Source organism: Zootoca vivipara, chromosome 12 (assembly GCF_965207765.1).
Source record: "Zootoca vivipara chromosome 12, rZooViv2.hap1.1, whole genome shotgun sequence".
In the NCBI taxonomy this organism is placed as follows: domain Eukaryota; kingdom Metazoa; phylum Chordata; class Lepidosauria; order Squamata; family Lacertidae; genus Zootoca; species Zootoca vivipara.
The window spans coordinates 29,813,004-29,831,444 of NC_142595.1; the positions used below are offsets into that span (position 1 = coordinate 29,813,004).

The 18,441-nt window shown below is 40.6% G+C and overlaps 4 protein-coding genes across 4 annotated transcripts; all 4 read right to left on the reverse strand.

Moving 5' to 3' along the window:
- Positions 1-1,307: 1,307 nt before the first annotated feature.
- Positions 1,308-2,237, reverse strand: LOC118078472 (olfactory receptor 14A16-like). The gene has a single exon (XM_060281174.2). It carries the CDS (start codon positions 2,235-2,237, stop codon positions 1,308-1,310), a length of 930 nt encoding a protein of 309 aa, XP_060137157.2.
- A 3,065-nt stretch (positions 2,238-5,302) lies between these two features.
- Positions 5,303-6,256, reverse strand: LOC118078473 (olfactory receptor 14I1-like). The gene has a single exon (XM_035102351.3). It carries the CDS (start codon positions 6,254-6,256, stop codon positions 5,303-5,305), a length of 954 nt encoding a protein of 317 aa, XP_034958242.3.
- Positions 6,257-9,435: 3,179 nt separating this feature from the next.
- Positions 9,436-10,353, reverse strand: LOC118078475 (olfactory receptor 14C36-like). The gene has a single exon (XM_035102354.3). It carries the CDS (start codon positions 10,351-10,353, stop codon positions 9,436-9,438), a length of 918 nt encoding a protein of 305 aa, XP_034958245.3.
- Positions 10,354-15,352: 4,999 nt separating this feature from the next.
- Positions 15,353-16,270, reverse strand: LOC118077470 (olfactory receptor 14J1-like). The gene has a single exon (XM_035101081.3). The coding sequence runs from the start codon at positions 16,268-16,270 to the stop codon at positions 15,353-15,355; it is 918 nt and encodes a 305-aa protein (XP_034956972.3).
- Between the last annotated feature and the right edge of the window lie 2,171 nt (positions 16,271-18,441).

Below are 18,441 nucleotides of genomic sequence, written 5' to 3' on the forward strand. Positions count from 1 at the left end.
AATTTGTCACATCCAGTACATGAGGATGCTTAGGTCTAAAGCAGGGATGGGGAAACATTTTTCAGCCAAGCACCACATTACATCATTGGCAACCTCCAGGGGCCACATGCCACTGCTGGATGGGGCCAGACAAAACCGGGTATAGCAATGAATGCAAATTTTACCTCTGTAAAGTAGCCTAGTTTCTATCACACTCTCACACCCCTGTGTATCCCCCATCCAGACAAAAAAGGAGACATTATTAGAGCTCAAGGGCACATTCCAGCCAGGGAAAACATTAAAAAAATATGTGAAAGAGGGCTGGAGAGGGGATTTGGCTGGTGAGGATGTGTGGCCAATGGACAGTCTCAAGAGCAAGGTAGAGAGGCCTGAAGGGCTGCATTTGACCCCCACAATTGAGGATCTAAAGGATTCCAGTAAAAAATCCTCCCATCTACATTAGGGGTATTAATGCAGGATACTTAGACTGTGGCAGGTTTATTCCAGTCACAAGCTCCCATTCCTTTATAAAGTATATATAAAAAACATTTAATCCCACTTTTCCTAGGATGGGGGCACAATAAAAAGCACTTGTTCTTCCACAATTACCCCTTTCTCTCCAGTGCACACATTACTCCAACAATGTGGCTAAATATAGAATTAATGCCACATGCAGTGGAATCATAACAAAGGGGAAGTTGTGGCTGCATCAAAGCCATCTGCCACCTTATCTGTCATATATGCAGCTTTATAGCATCTAGACACAAATGCTTGATTAAAAACAAGTGAAAAACTATGGGACGTGCAAGATATGGGTATATAGGTAAGGCCAGTTGAATAAAACTATGGTTTTATAAGCTTATATCGCCAAGAAGTAAAAATTAATTCAAATATTAATAAATAGAAGCTTCTTATTAAGATAGAAGGTTTTAACATGTTCATACTAGGTAATTCAGTTCAATCATCAGTGCTACATAGGTTAGAGATCCTCCAGGTTTCAATAGGAAATTGCAGTGCTATGCACAACAATCTCCACGATTCTTCAACACCCCAGTTACTATCAGCTCCAGCAAGTATGGCTAGGACATAGGGAGAATGGATGTTGTGAGAAGCCACAGATATTCACCCCCGGACTAAAGATCTATATAGATGAAGTAAACATGCAATGTAAACCTACAATCCAAGGTATACATTTCTGAAACTAATTCCCATTCAATGCAGTGATATCCACTTCTGAGTAAGAACAACAACAACCTAGGACTAGACATAACTTTTGCAAGCCATCTAGGCAACTGAAGCTGATACCTGAATTGGAGATTGTTTTTTGCCTAAGAATAGAGGGAAATATTGGCCAGAAACTTCCAGAATGCCATTTTGAGTTCCTTGTTTCTTATGCTATAAATGATTGGATTCATTACTGGGGGTACCATGCAGTAGAATGAAGACACCAAGAGGTCAAATGCTGATGGGGAGCTAGAGGTTGGTCTGAAATAGACAAAGTCACCACTTACCAAAAACAGGGAGATAACAATAAGATGAGGCAAACAAGTAGAGAAGACTTTTTGCTTCCCATGACTGGATGGGATTTTCAGGACTGCTCTGAAGATCTGAACATAAGAAAAAGCAATAAGAGCAAAGTAGGTGAAAGCTAAACAAGCTCCAAAAGTCAGAGCCCAAATCACAGTGATATCCGAGTCAGGGCAAGAGTTCTTCAGCAGTTGTGGGATTTCACAGAAAAACTGATTGATTACATTAGAACAGAACTCAGCTTTGAATGTTGTTCCAGTGTACATTGTTGCATAGAAAAGTCCCCCAATCCATGCACTGGTTGCCATCTGAATGCAAGCTTTCTTGTTCATGACAGTCTCATAATGCAGTGGATTGCAGATGGCAACATAGCGATCATATGCCATGACACCAAGGAGGAGATAATGAGACAACATGAAGAAAACAAGGAAGAATACTTGACAGGCACATCCAGAGTAAGAGATGGTTTGGGTCTTCATCAAGGAATTTGCAATGGACTTGGGAACTGTGACCGATATGGAGCTAATGTCTTGCAATGACAGGTTGGCCAGAAAGAAGTACATGGGTGTATGAAGCTGATGGCTGTAGAAGATGACTGTGATGATCATGATATTTTCTGTGAGGGCCACCAAATATATTATGACAAAAAGGTTGATGTGAAATACCTGCACCTCCCGAATATCAGGGAATCCATGTAGAAGGAATCCACTTACTCTTGACTGGTTCATCATTGTGTCTCAGACTTTGGTGCCCAGGAAAAGAAAGCTACCCACCCCTTTCTTCTCTTTCGGTTGTATCGGGAAATCCTTCTCTCTGTACTGAATGTGGTGAAGGGTGGAAGGTATAGCAATGAGCTTTATCGATGTCTCACTTCTAATTATACCCAGAAGGTTTAATTCTCACGAGTCTTCTACATACAGCTCAGCAGATGTGGATCAGATGTGTACATATTTGAGGGTTAAGATGCAGCTATAATGACTATGATACAAAGTTCTGCTTTGGCTTATGAAAGGGGCTTGCACCAGAGTGGGTTGTTTATGTTCCTAAATCAGTTTTCTATATGGCATAACCCTGTGGGTTGTTGGCTGCTGCTATTTAAATTAACACATCCAGGACTGCAAATACATGGGATGAAGTCCTTTGGAACTCAGTGTGACTATGATTTAAGACTAGCATCCAAGGAACAATGTAGATTGATGTTTTATACTCCATTTGGAGGGCTGTAGACCTACTTGCTATCATGGCCACTGGTCCCATCACCTCCTGGCAAATAGAAGGGGAAGAAATGGAGGCAGTGAGAGATTTTACTTTCTTGGGCTCCTTGATCACTGCATTTCAGTTCACATGGTCTGTTTATCGAATATATGTATTTATTTACTTTGAATTTCTGTCAGTTAAATGATTTCCAAGATGGCATACAACAGGGTGAACACGTGTATAGCCCAGTCAGCAAGCTTTTCTTTTGTTCTGATATCAACAATGGAAGCTAAATTGTGTTCAGTTAGGTTACATTTACCTTGCCGGGGGGGGGGAGGGAGAACCTATTTTCTAAGGATAGCTGCTGGATTGGGGCACACACAAAAAAAACCCTGGGTTTAAAATGCATTCTTTGTGCATGCTTATTTCCTCCTGAGACCAAGCCTGCACACAGAAACTGAGCAGAATTTAACCCTTGCTAGCCACATAGGCTAAAAGATGAAATTAAAAGACGCCTGCTTCTTGGGAGAAAAGCAATGACAAACCTAGACAGCATCTTAAAAAGCAGAGACATCACCTTGCCTACAAACGTCCGTATAGTTAAAGCTATGGTTTTCCCAGTAGTGATGTATGGAAGTGAGAGCTGGACCATAAAGAAGGCTGATCGCCGAAGAATTGATGCTTTTGAATTATGGTGCTGGAGGAGACTCTTGAGAGTCCCATGGACTGCAAGAAGATCAAACCTATCCATTCTGAAGGAAATCAGCCCTGAGTGCTCACTGGAAGGACAGGTCCTGAAGCTGAGGCTCCAATACTTTGGCCACCTCATGAGAAGAGAAGAATCCTTGGAAAAGACCTTGATGTTGGGAAAGATGGAGGGCACTAGGAGAAGGGGACGACAGAGGACGAGATGGTTGGACAGTGTTCTCGAAGCTACGAACATGAGTTTGACCAAACTGCGGGAGGCAGTGGAAGACAGGAGTGCCTGGCATGCTATGGTCCATGGGGTCACGAAGAGTCGGACACGACTAAACGACTAAACAACAACAACAAGCCACATAGGGAAAAGTTTGTCCATTCAAAGAAAGCCTTTTAAAATCTCACAATACCGCTTGTGATATTAATTTTAAAAGAAGAGCAGAACAAACCACCTCTAATCATGTGGTGTCATAACGACATTGATAATTGAAAGATGGGCATCTCAGCCTTTCCCAAAGGCCTGAACAATGAAGTGGGTTTTTTAAATATATATTTGTATTGAGTTTCAGAACAGACACAAAAATATACAGAACAAAATGATAGTGCATTCAAAATGTTTATTAAAAAGCATCAATCGCAACCCTCCCAGCATCTACTGACCCTCACCAGTCCTTCCCCAGAGAGAGAAAATTCATCAGCATATAGAAACATATTGATATGTTTCTATTGATATGTTTCTATCAATATGTTCTTGGTTATAGCAGGAACTGACAGATTAAAGAAAAGGAATTAAATGCATACATCAGAAGCAAAGAGATTTGTATTGGCTTGGAACAGATCTATTACCACCTTGCATATCACTGAAAAGTTTTTACCTAAATTTGAAAAGACAGCAATGTTGAAGCATGACACAGCTAAGAGAGTCATTACAGAAATGTGGAGCCACTGCAGAGAAGGCTCTGCCCATGTAGACTGCAGAGAAGGCTCTGCCCATGTAGACTCATTAGATGTCTTAATCCGTTCCAGGGTGGTTCGCACCTCGAAAAGCCTGTAACTAGAGTGCCACTTCTGCACACGCACGTGGCATGATAGAGCGCTTCTGCACGTGTGAAGCGCACAGAACGCTTCTGTGCATGCATGAAGTATGCAGAAGTACACTTCTGGGTTTGCCATGTTCACAAGCCGAAAAAACGCAACATGAACCTAATGCAACATGAGGTAGGAGACTTCCTGCTACGAGCAGTGCTGGGATGGGAAATCATAACAAAGGGGAAATAGTGGCCACATCAAAGCCATCGTCCACCCTACCTCTCATATATGTATGCAGGTTTATAGCATCTGGGCAAAATTATTGATTAAAAACAAGTGAAAATATATGGCACCTGCAAGGACAGGTATATTGGTAAGGTCAGTTGAATACAATTTTGTTTTTATCAGCCTGTATCTCCACAGCAAGAAGTAAAAATTAATTCAAATATTAATGAATATAATTTTTTATAAAGTTTAATGTTAAGGATTCTCACATGTTCATTTTGCGCATTCAGTACTAATATCAGTGTTAAATAAGTTTTTGGTCCTCCATTTCAATGGGAAATGGCATTTCTATACACAATAATCTTCAATAATCTCCTGTAACCCAATTACCATCAGCTCTAGCATGTATGGCTAGTAGATAGGGAGAATGGATGTTGTAGTCCAACAGCACTCGGAAAGCGACAGATACTCACCCCTGGCCTAAAGATATATACAGATGACCTAATGTGTGATATTAGGCTACAATCCATTGTACACTTTCCTGAGACTAGAATTCCTGTTCAATGTAGTGATTTCCACTTCTAAGTAAACAAACATAGGATTGAACAAAATTTATGCACACCATCCAGGCAACTGAAACTGTTTCCTAAAATGGAGAATGGATTTTGTCTAAGAATTGGGGGAAAATATTTACCAGCAACTTCCAGAATGCCATTTTAAGCTCCTTGTTTCTTATGCTATAGATGATTGGATTCATTACTGGTGGCACCATGCAGTAGAACATAGAAACCAAGAGGTCAAATGCTGATGGGGACCTGGAAGTTGGTCTTAAGTAGACAAAGGTGCCACTTACCAAAAACAGGGTGATAACAATAAGATGAGGCAAACAAGTAGAGAAGACTTTTTGCTTCCCGTGTCTGGATGGGATTTTCAGGACTGCTCTGAAGATCTGAACATAAGAAAAAGCAATAAGAGCAAAGTAGATGAAGGCTAAACAAGCTCCAAAAGTCAGAACCCAAATCACAGTAGTATCCGAGTCAGGGCAAGAGTTCTTCAGCAATTGTGGGATTTCACAGAAAAACTGATTGATGACATTAGAACAGAACTCAGCTTTGAATGTTGTTCCAGTGTACATTGTTGTATAGAAAAGTCCCCCAATCCATGCACTGGTTGCCATCTGAATGCAGGCTTTCTTGTTCATGACAGTCTCATAATGCAGCGGATTGCAGATGGCAACATAGCGATCATATGCCATGACACCAAGGAAGGCGTAATGGGACATCATGAAGAAAACAAGGAAGAATATTTGGCAGACACATTCAGAGTAAGAGATGGTTTGGGTCTTCATCAAGGAATTTGCAATGGACTTGGGAACTGTAACCGATATGGAGCTAATGTCTTGCAATGACAGGTTGGCCAGAAAGAAGTACATGGGTGTATGAAGCTGATGGCTGTAGAAGATGACTGTGATGATGATAAGGTTTTCTATGAGGGCCACCAAATATATTATGACAAAAAAGTTGATGTGAAATATCTGCACCTCCTGAATATCAGGGAATCCATGTAGAAGGAATCCACTTACTCTTGACTGGTTCATCATTGCGTCTTTCATACCTTTGTTTGGTGCCCAGGAAAGAAAGCTGCCATACTCCTTCTTTCTCATTCTTTCTCATTCAGTTGAACCAGGAAATCTTTCTTGGCAAACATGCTTTGATTATTTGTGATGACTTGCCCGAAAAAGCTGGTGCCTCCTCCGTTGCTACATCATCCACCTTGCCAAGAAACCTACCCTGGTGGTGTGTTCTCTCTGCACTCCTATCTTTTGGAAAGAGAAGCCAAAATGAAAGAATCCTTTGATGGTGGCTCTCTGACTGCCCTCCCTGTCTTCGAGACTCATTCCAACCAATGCAATCTCTATCACTGAAGGGCAGATATTGGAAACTAAGCTATTCTGCAAAGGGATGAAATGGTTAGCAATGAGCTTTATCAATGTCTCATTACTAATTATACCCAGAAGGTTTAATTCTCACAAGCCTCCTACAGCTCAGCAGCTGTGAATCAGATGTGTATTTTGAGGGTTGAGTTGCAGCTATGTTTATATCATCCAAAGTTCTGCTTAGGCGCTTGCACCAGAGTGGGGGTTTTTAAGTTCCTAAATCACTTTTCTCTAAGTGTGTGTGGTGGGGTGAGTTGCTGGCAGCAGCTGCTTAAATTAACACATCTAAGACTGAAATCTTTTACACCAGTGGTTTTCATCCAGTGTGCCGTGGCACCCTTAGATGCCTTGAATGGTGGTCAGGGGTGATGTGGGCAACCATGGCCTCCATCCCCCTTTTCTTCCCTCCCCCCTCTGTTGCCCACTCATGTTTCTGCCTCCGTTAGGCTTGCATGGCTCTTTGTTGCAGTGGCTCTGGCTATAAGCTCCCCAGGCAAATGGTGCCTCTGGGGTTGGCCAGAAACTGAGGTGGTCTTAGAGAAACAAGGAATTGGTTGAGGTAGACTAGCCAGCAAGTCTGCCACCCCTTGCTCTTGGGAATGGATGGGCAAGTGAAATGCCGGGCAGGCAGCAATTACACTGGTCTTTCTTGTGCTTCTTGTGTACAATGCCTGCCTGGGAGTTCAGTATCCACCATGCAAGCCTGGTGGCAACCCCAGCTACCTCCCCAAGTGAGCGTGCTCTGGTCAACGAAGAGTCAGACATGACTAAACGACTAAACAACAGCAACAGCAGCAGCAGCAGCAGCAGCATAACCCATTTGCTTAAAAAAGGCCATAACTAAAATGCCAAAACCATATAAAAACAAAGATACATAAGACCATTCTTGTTGCTTTTTTAGTATAATATCCATAAACCAATTTCTTAAAAAAGAAATTTTGTTTTTGATGCAGTGGTTTAGATAAACACAGTGTCAATCTTTATCTTTATCATTTAAGCAGAAGTTGGATGGACATCTGTCATGAATGCATTGAAGCGGGTTGGAGTAGATAACCCTTAGGGTCCCTTTCAACTATGTTTCTATGATTTACCTGCACTGGCCAAGGACAGGCTGTTGGGGTGTTGGGTGCATGTGTTGTGGAAGCTCAGGCAAGCAGTAAAACTCACCACAGAAAACAGTCATTTAGCAGAGTGGTCTTCACTAGGCAAACACCAACATGCACTACTATACATACAGTATTTACAGGTGCTACAAGTTGTCTTCTCTCTCTGAGCCCAGAGAGGGTTCTTTGTTTCAAAGTCTTTGCTGTGTTAAAGTCCACAGCCATGTCCTTAGTTCAGTTGCTCACAAAGTCCAGCAACTGATAAGAGTTCTGAAGTCTGGCAATTTTCCAACTTCATTGTGTCTGGACTTCAGTGTGGGGGAAACTGAAACTTCCTTTAAAATCTGTCTCAACCTTGCCAAAAGAGGTAGTACTTGAAAGGGATATCTCATGCCTATACATTTACCCCACACTTTTCTTTTTCAGCAAACTGCTGATCACCTTGTGGAATGTTTGCTCAAATCAGCATATGTGGTGGAGGTGTGGGAGAGTGGTTCAGTTCTGGAAGTATTTGTTGAAATAAAATCAGTCCCTGGAAAAAACACCTCCAGACCTGTCCAGACCTGGCACTGCTTCTTAACCTTTGACAGGAAATAACACTAGCTCAGAGACCCCTCAGAGGTTGTCTAGGAGCCAGGCTCATAATAACAATATACAAGAAAGGGGTTGCTTTTTAGATAAACTGGTGAAATAAATTAGGGCAAGTAGCACTTGAGGGGAAAAAGAGAGCAATAAAATAAAATTGGCACAAAGATTGAAGCATAATGATTCAATTGCAACTGATTGGTATGGTTTTATTAAGTACATGGCTAAAAATTTAAACAGAGGACTCCCTTCACACTATAAAACCTTTTGGTTAGCATAATCTGTATATTGCCCTATGTGAAAATGTTTTCTGGAACTTATATTGTATTTGGATGTTATTTCTGATACATTGCCTAAACTTTATCATCTTGGTTAGGGTGGGATATTGTATGTTTGTGTGATGTTGTAATATGCTGTGAGGATTTAATTAAAAATTATTGTTTTAAAATGAGAGTGTTCTAAACCAGGTTACATGACCTAGCTGAGTAGGCTTAGGATACAGCCTAAGCACACACACACCCTGCACCTGCTTCTGCCATGCCCCCTGACTGCCCTCAATTTGGACTTACCTTTCAAACAGTTTTCTATGCCGGCTGCTAGGCCATGAGACAGAGAGAAATAGGCTTAAAATACAGCCTAGCCCACTTCTCCCAGTCCTACCCCAAGCATGTCTGTGGAACAGCCCTTTTTTTGAAATTTATGCCACCCACAGCTCAACCAGCTTCCGCTGAGTTGTCTGAGCATTTTATACTGGTGTGTCTTCAACAGAGGTGGGGTCAGGAACTAAATGTTGAAAAACAGTTGACCAAACCATAGATACACTAAATCCCAAGCTGCTTATCCCTGAAGATCTTGCTGTAGGATTGCCCCTCTTAAGTTATTTTCTTACTTCTATATTTTATTTGTTTTAATGCACTTTGAGGAATCTTCATGGGTGCAGAAAACATAATAAAAATGGATTTATTAAAAAAGGGGAAAAAATTAACCTCCACGTGACATTAGGGTGATCAGAGTATGAATCTTGGGGAAGAACATGAGATCCACCTTAGATTTAAAGTCAAGTATAGCTTATTCCCTTTCTCTATAAAATAATACGACAAGTACAAACCAAACTATTGCTTAAAGAAAACAACAAAGAAAGCATTTTTTAAAAGATTACCTCAGACATAAAAGTTTGGCCAGGGCAACCTTGAGGTCCTTATTTCTGATGCTGTAAATTACTGGATTCAGCATGGGAGGAACCATGGAATATATTATAGTAAATACCAAATCCAGTTGTGGGGCAGTGTTAGAGGTGGGCCTGAGGTAGGCAAAGCAAACTGTAAGTAAAAATGTGGAGAAGACAATGAGGTGGGGTAGACAAGTTGAGAAGGCCTTTCTTCTTCCCTGGGCTGAAGGGATTTTCAGAACAGCACTGAAGATGTGTACATAAGTAACAATGATGAAAATGAAACAGCCAACCCCAATTGTAAAACTAAACATAAGAATTCCAATTTCAATCAGGTACAAGTCAGAACACGCAAGCTTAAGTAACTGTGGGATTTCACAGAAGAACTGACTGACAACATTGGAGCAGAAGGGTATTGAAAAAGTGCCGCTAGTGTTTAAAACTGCATGCAGAAGGCCACCAACCCACACACCAGCAACCATTTGGGTGCAAGCTCTCCTGTTCATTACCATTTCGTATTGCAGGGGATCACAAATGGCAATGTACCGATCGTATGCCATGACTGTAAGGAGGAAAACATCGCATCCAACAAAGAAGAGAAACGAAAGGACTTGAACAACACATCCATAATATGAAATGTGCCTTGTGTTCATGAGGGAATTGACCATGGATTTGGGAATAATGACTGAAACAGAGCCAAGGTCCTGCATTGCCAAATTCACCAGAAAGAAGTACATTGGGGTGTGCAGGTGGTGGTCAAAAGCTACTGCCAAGATTATGAGAAGATTCCCTGTCACAGTTGCTAAGAACATTCCAAGGAAGAGAAAGAAGTGTAGAATCTGCAGTTCCCGAACTTCTGAGAATTCGAAGAGAAGAAACTCAGACACTGATGTTTGATTATCCATTTTTTACTTAATGATAAGTAGCATGGCAACCCTGGAAGAAAACAACAACTGTATTTAATTCAGTCTGAAACGGTATAATGAATAAATATCAAATCCTCTATGAAGAAACAATTAGAATCCATCACACTAAATTTACCATAGAGGATCTTTGCAGAAGCTAACGAAAAGCTTGGCCTGTTGCTCAACATCCAAAAAAACCCCAAAGTGCTGCACCAACAAGCACAAAACAACCCCTCTGCAACGCCACAAATCCAACTCAATGGTGTAACGTTGGAAAGGGTCAATCACTTCTCCTACCTGGGCAGTTATCTTTCCATAAGGATCGACATTGGTGCTAAAATACAGCATCGCCTGAGCTCAGTGAATGCAGCTTTCTCCTGATTGAAGTGCATGTTTACAAAGCTATTGTACTACTATCCTAACTGTATGCTTGTGAAAGATGGAACACTTATAAACGCCATCTCCAACTCCCTGAAAGATTCCATCAACGGTGTCTCTGAAAATTTAGTGTAGCTTCCCAACATGCACTGTAGCACTATGGTTCAGTAGAATGTTCGTTTCATTTGGGCTGTTTAGGAGAGAGTCCCTCAGTTGGTCACAAAGGTTCGGGATAACATTTAAAAAACACACACATGTAGTTCTCCTTAAGTTTGGATTGTAGTCACCAACAGTTATAGTAATGTCTTTTAATTAATGCAGATTAATGTGTTTCCACTTGGATGACATATGACTACCCCTCTGGAAATGATCTGAATACTGCATGTTGTAGGAAATAGAATCAATCAGTGTAAGAGCCAATATCTCATATTTGGTTCTTAGATTAAAGTACTATTTACATTGCCAAAAGAAAGTATCAAATCATCAGTGCCTCTAAGAGTAGCTCACATGCTTTGATTTAAGTGGGGACAATCATTTCAAGAAGAAAAATGTTGATGACTAGTTAGTTAGTTAGTTAGGTAACTAAAAAAGACATAAATGTCCAGTCATTCAAGGTAAAATGCTATTAATAACTTACTATTTTTCTTCTTTCCATTTCTCTCTCTCCAAATGATTATGTGTCTTCCTCTCTGTTGTCTTTGGATGACCATCTATCTGTTTGGGCAGAGCTGAAATTTTATTCATGTTCTCTCACCCCCTTCCATAGCCTGCCACCCTTCATGGCAGTGAAAAGTCTGTTTTCATTGGCAGTACAATATTGCCACTATATTATTAGGTTTGTTGTGTTCACTGGCACATGCTCTCAAGAGTTTAACACTACTGGGCAAAGAACTCCCCCAAGAAAAATAGATTTTCGGCTATTTCTGAAAATATAATTAAAAGATAATGAATGTCTTTGAAAGTACATTTATTTATTTATCAATTACATTTACATTTATTATACACCCATAAGTTATAACTGGTGTTCTCTGAGCAATGAACAATTTAAATGATTTAAAATCACACAATCCAGTAACGGAATATTAAGTCCCTCTCCGATAGTTTTTAAACGATTAAGATTTAGCAGGTTTTAGTTTTTGAATTTCTTCTTTTAGATTAAGCATTGTATGTTATTAATTGCTGCAACAGCAAACCAGGATACAGCTCTATACACATTTGGGCCCCATTTGCACTATCCATTTAAAACAGTATCATACCACTAAACAATAATCACACAGCTACAATTCCCAGATTTCCCTGCGGAGAGGTATTGTTAAACCACTATCAGAGTTTAAATTCTGTGGAGGTAATAGTGGTATCCTAATGACCCTTAGGACCCCTGACAAACTACAGCTCCCCAGAATATTTTGGGGAATCTATGACTATTAAAAGTGGTATAAATGTAAAGGGACCTCTGATTGTTGGGTCCAGTCGTGGACGACTCGGGGGTTGTGGCCATAATCTCGCTTTACTGACCAAGGGAGCCGGCGTACAGCTTCCGGATCATGTGGCTAGCATGACTAAGCCACTTCTGGTGAACCAGAGCAACACACAGAAATGTCATTTTCCTTCCTGCCGGAGAGGTACCTATTTATCTACTTGCACTTTGAAGTGCTTTCAAACTGCTAGGTTGGCAGGAGCAGGGATCGGGCAATGGGAGCTCTCCCTGTCACGGGGATTTGAACCGCCTTCTGATTGGCAAGCCCTAGGCTCAGTGGTTTAGACCACAGTGCCCCCTGTGTCCCTAAAGTGGTATAATACTGCTTTAATTGCATGGTGGAAATCAGGTATTCTAAGTAGACAGAAAAAGTATTTTATGCTTTAAATTTTCAAAGGCGTTATGATTCTGCAGTTGTTTGATTTTATCCCATTTTCTCTCCAGATAGATGAATGCCAATAGCAGCAGCAGCAACAAAAGTGCAAAAAACACGCACATTGAAATTGTATATATTTTCTAAAGTGCACTATTCAAATAGACATTTTATATGCAATTTCCTGAAATGATGTATTTTGTTCTCATTTATATGTCTGTATATGCAATTTACACCAAATAATAATTAAAAACCTTTCTTAATTCTGTTGAACAAGGCCTGATTTGGGCTGTCTTTGGCCCATAAATTTTCTTTAGACTTTTCTAGGCTTAAGATTTGTGGGCTAACTGAATATGCCTACTAAGAAACGTCCGAAATAAAAGGTGGGAACTTGATATTTTTTTCTTCTGTGAGGGTGTTTAAGAAAAATAGGGAGAATTGATGACAGTGATTAACTGCCAAGCCCATGAGTGTGCAGACATGTCCAGACTGATCTTGATGAACTTTCATCCACTTCAGCCTTGGTTGCCAACAAAAAGCAGCCATCAAAAGAGTGAAGACTTTGTGAGTTGGGGAAGGTTGGGGTGGGGCTGTGGCACCTCCTTCAGCTGTGTTTTTTTATATATATAATCTTTTATTGATTCTGCATAGTAAAAAGAACATACATAAACAAACATAACATATTTTCCACCTACTTCTGTCCACCCTCCAAGAGCCCTCTCCTCCCACAAGAGGATCCCCCGAAGAACGGGCAGTCGACAGTGGTTCATTTTATGATTGAATTTCTCCCCACTCCTGTCTCCCACCCCAGGAACCCCCCCCCTGCCACCAAGAGGCTCCAGGTTTGCAGGAGAGACGCAAGTGGGTATCCACCCAACCATCTATCCAATCTTAATACGCACTCAAAAAAGAAAAGCAAGGGGAAAAAAGAAGAAAAAGAAGAAAAAGGAAAAAGAAAAAGAGAAAAAAATATATTATTAACTAATCATTTTTCATAAACATTGTTTTTATGTGGGCTTCCCCGATCTCCCCTCTATTTGATTTTCATTTTTGAATCATATTTAACAGTTTTCTTATCATATTCCTCATTCTATTTTAAATTTTTCCAATCTTATATTAATATACTATCCATATTCTTTAATAATTTCTCTTTTATTCCCATTTCTCACCCCTCCCTCCCCCGTCCCCCAGAACCCCTCCTGCCACGAAGAGTCCCAGAGGACGGAAAGAGGCATGGAAGTGATTCTTTTTCCAATTGGATATTCCGCAACTATTCTGCTTTCTGCCAACTGGATGCAATATGCCAATTCCAACTATTATGACCTTGATTTTTATTTCAATCTGGCTGCAACAAATCCAATTTAAACAGTCCAATCTCTACTTTCCCTCAGTTCAGCCTTTTATTCACTTAAAAGTCTCTAAAAGTCCATTCCACTATTTCTTTTATATCCTCCCCATCCGTTTGCTGTTCTGTCCAGGTTGCCGCTTTCGGGAGAGGGGGAGGGGCTTCTCTCTTTAATTTCCTCTGTTTGCAGGGATTTTCCAACCTTAATACAGTTCTCCCCCTTTGCCCTGCCTCTGGGGGAGAATTTTCTTTTCTTCAATCCTTGGAATTGTTTAAGCTACAAATTTCCTTTCCCTGGCATCGGGTAATGCTCCTTTTACTGCTTCCTCTTTCATCAGTGGGGGGAAATCGGCTTCCATTTTTAAGTCTCACCCCCATTCCAAATTTAAAGTCAATTAAAAAATTTTAAGTCCTTTTACTCATGGTTTCCAATCTTTTCAGTCCTTCTTTAGAGAGTATCCAGCGCTCTCCGCCTCCGGTTCGGAGCTTCTCTCCACGAGGGCAACGATCGTGCTCAAAATGGCCCCCACGACTTCAACCCTTCCTGCACAGGCACTCTTATTAGAGCCTACCGGAGAGCTGGGGAGTCGGAATGGGGCACCGCTGAGCATTTGCCCCAGTGACGCTCGACACTGGGTTCTATGGGGTGCAGCGTTGCTCCCGCTGCTCCCCCCCCTCGCAAAGACGGGCTGCCTCGGAGTTCGAAGCAAACCCCACCGGACGGCGCTGGCGCAAGACCGGAAGCCTCCTGGAAATGGATTTTGGTAAATCGCTGCTACAGATTACATCAGCAGAGTTGTAAAAAAATAATCCTATCTTGAGCACTGAATTGGAACAAACAGCAGTCAGGTTTTCCGTGGATTTCTGTTCACTCTGATTTAGCGCAGAAGAGCAGGAGGAAAGAGGCAGAGTAAAGGCAAAACTGCTTGGACCCAGAAAGCTGCTCAGACCTGTGAGTTCTAAGCAGGGGACAAGTAGAAGTGTGGTGAAGCCCTTAAATTGGGTATTACTCTTTTTAAAGTTTGCTCCAACTGCTAAATTCTCTCTGTGAAAGAATGTACAAATATAGCAATCCTATACACATGAAATTCATTTGAAAGCAGCTGGTGTATGTTAAACCAGTGTAATTTTACACTAGAGCCAAACACCATTCAGCAGCAAGGCTGGGCTGCTACTCTGCCTAAGCCTGACAGAAGGAAAGCAAACCTTTCAAATAGTCTTCTATGCAGTGTGCTAGACCATATAAATGAGCCAAATGAGCTTAGGATTCAATCTAGCCCCACTCCTCCACTATTACCCCAAAAGGTCCATTGTAGATTTAATCCCAAGCATCACTTATTTCTTTTCTCTATAAAATAATATGACAAGAAAGTACAACCTAAACCATTGCTTAAAGAAAACAACAGAGAAAGTGTTTTTTAAAAGATTACCTCAGACCTAAAGGTTTTGCCAGGGCAACCTTGAGGTCCTTATTTCTGATGCTGTAAATTACTGGATTCAGCATGGGTGGAACCATGGAATATAGTATAGTAAACACCAAATCCAGTTGCGGGGCAGTGTTAGAGGTGGGTGTGAGATAAGCAAAGCCTGCTGTAAGGAACAATGTGGATAAGACAATGAGGTGGGGTAGACAAGTTGAGAAGGCCTTTCTTCTTCCCTTGGCTGAAGGGATTTTCAGAACAGCACTGAAGATGTGTACATAAGTAACAATGATGAAGATGAAACATACAACTCCAATTGTAGTAGTAAACATAAGAATTCCAATTTCAATTAGGTACAAGTCAGAACACGCAAGTTTAAGTAATTGTGGGATTTCACAGAAGAACTGATTGACAACATTGGAACAGAATGGCATTGAAAATGTTCCACCGGTGTGTATCGCTGCATTTAGAAGGCCACCAACCCAGACACCAGCAACCATTTGGGTGCAAGCTCTCCTGTTCATTACCATTTCATATAGCAGAGGATCACAAATGGCAAAGTACCGATCATATGCCATGACTGTAAGGAGGAAAACATCACATCCAGCAAAGAAGATAAACGAAAGGACTTGAACAACACATCCATAATATGAAATGTGCCTTGTGTTCATGAGGGAATTGACCATGGATTTGGGAATAATGACTGAAACAGAGCCAAGGTCCAGCATTGCCAAATTCACCAGAAAGAAGTACATTGGGGTGTGCAGGCGGTGGTCAAAAGCTACTGCCAAAATTATGAGAAGATTCCCTGTCACAGTTGCCAAGAACATTCCAAGGAAGAGAAAGAAGTGTAGAATCTGCAGTTCCCAAACATCTGAGAACTCCAAGAGAAGAAACTCAGACACTGATGTTTGATTATCCATTTTTTACTTAATGATAAGTAGCATTGCAACCCTGGAAGAAAACAACAACTGTATTTAATTCAGCCTGAAACGGTTTAATGAATAAATATTAAACCCTCTATGAAGAAACAATTAGAATCCATCACACTAAATTTACAACACTATCATTGTTGTTGTTGTTTAGTCGTTTAGTCATGTCCGACTCTTCGTGACCCCATGGACCATAGCACGCCAGGCACTCCTGTCTTCCACTGCCTCCCGCAGTTTGGTCAAACTCATGTTCGTAGCTTCGAGAACACTGTCCAACCATCATGCTCAACACTATCATGCTCAACGCTAAATAATCTAGCTTCTCTTTGTAGTTATTGAGGGAGCATGTGAAGTGAGCCTTGGCCATTGAGGGATGGGCTTCATGAAAGACAAGTTTATTGGTTAGAGATAGCAGTAGGTTTTCGCAAAGGAATTGGATGTATCCTGAATCACCCATACCACAGGAAATTATTCTTTCAGGGTTTGTGTTGTATTTTAGGATAACCCTATGAAGTGTATCATTTCTCGACAATCCCTCCAGAATGCCATTTTAGGGAGTTCTATGGCTGGTTGACACCTATCCGTACATTCAGAAAGAATACATTTCCCTTGAATCTCTTTAACAGGATACCCTGAAAATTTGACCAATGTATTGGAAGTGGTATTTCAAATCACCACTCAGTCTGCACAATGCCTTTTTCTGCCACCTGAGTCGGCCCCACCATGTTCTGCCTTTCAGCAACAATGGGCCTCTGTGCATTACATTGTATTATAGTGTTAGTGTAGCTTCCCAACATGCAGTGTAGCACTATGGCTCAGTAAAATGTTCACTTTATTTGGGCTGTTTAGGAGATGCTGTTTCATTATCTAAAGGGTACCAGATATTCTTAGCCCACAATACAGCCTGAAATAAAATCACTGTTTGCTGGTGTATTTTGCTATGTATTCCAAAAGATCGAATGATGATCATTTCCCCTAGAAGCACTGTAGGTCTCAGGTTGTTCTTGTTTCCCTTTCACACAATAAAGGGAATGTTGGGATCACTTAAAGACTATTGCTATGTCTCTCTTCCCAGTCTTACCTCAGATGTAGAGGAGGATGTAGTCAAAGAGTACCAAAAGGAGAAGCAGCTTCCCTCCCCATTCATGCAAAATGGAATGGAGAATTCTGAGAGCTTCGACTTTGTAATCAGTTAATTTTTCTAATTAATGTTCTATAAAGAGTCCCTCACTTGGTCTCAAACTTTCAGGATAACATAAAATAAACAAATACGTAGTTTCTTAAGGTTGGATTGTAGTAAAAAAATGAGTATAGTAAAGTCTTTTAATTAATGCAGATTAATATGTGTCCACTTGGATGACATATGACTACCCCTCTGGAAATGATCTGAATACTGCATATTGTAGGAAATAGGATTAATCAGTATAAGAGCCAATATCTCATATTTGGTACTTAAATTAAAGTACTATTTACATTGCCAAAAGAAAGAATCCAATTATCAGTGCCTCTCACATGCCTTGATTTAAGTGGGACAATCATTTCAAGAGGGGAAATGTAGGGATTTGATGACTAGTTAGTTAGTTAAAGAAAGAAAGGAAGGAAGGAAGAAAGAAAGACATAAATGTCCAGTCATTCAAAGTAAAATGATATTAATAACTTACTATTTTTCTTACTTCCATTTTTTCTCTCCAAATAATGAAATGTCTTCCTCTCTGTTGTCTTTAGATGACGATCTAGCCATACGGGCACTGCTGAAATTTTATTTATGTTTTCTCACCCCACTCCATTGCCTCCCACCCTTCATGACAGTGAAAAGTCTGTTTTCATTGGCAGTACAATATTGCCACTATATTGTTAAGTTTGTTGTGTTCCCTGGTACATGGGAGTTCAACACAACTGGGCAAAGAACTCCCCCAAGGAATATAGATTTTCTGCTATTTCTGAAAATATAATTAAAAGATAATGAATGTCTTTGAAAGTACATTTATTTATTTATCAATTCATTACATTTATTATCCACCCATAAGTTATAACTGGGGTTCTCTGAGCAATGAACAATTTAAATGATTTAAAATCACACAATCCAGTAACACAATATTAAGTCCCTCTCTGATAGTTTTTAGAATGATGATTTAGCAGGTTTTAGTTTTTGAATTTGTGCT

Excerpts from the sequence above, each read along its gene's own strand:
- LOC118078473 (XM_035102351.3), bottom strand. The coding sequence starts at position 6,256 with ATGATGAACCAGTCAAGAGTAAGTGGATTCCTTCTACATGGATTCCCT.
- LOC118078472 (XM_060281174.2), bottom strand. The coding sequence starts at position 2,237 with ATGATGAACCAGTCAAGAGTAAGTGGATTCCTTCTACATGGATTCCCT.
- LOC118077470 (XM_035101081.3), bottom strand. The coding sequence starts at position 16,270 with ATGGATAATCAAACATCAGTGTCTGAGTTTCTTCTCTTGGAGTTCTCA.
- LOC118078475 (XM_035102354.3), bottom strand. The coding sequence starts at position 10,353 with ATGGATAATCAAACATCAGTGTCTGAGTTTCTTCTCTTCGAATTCTCA.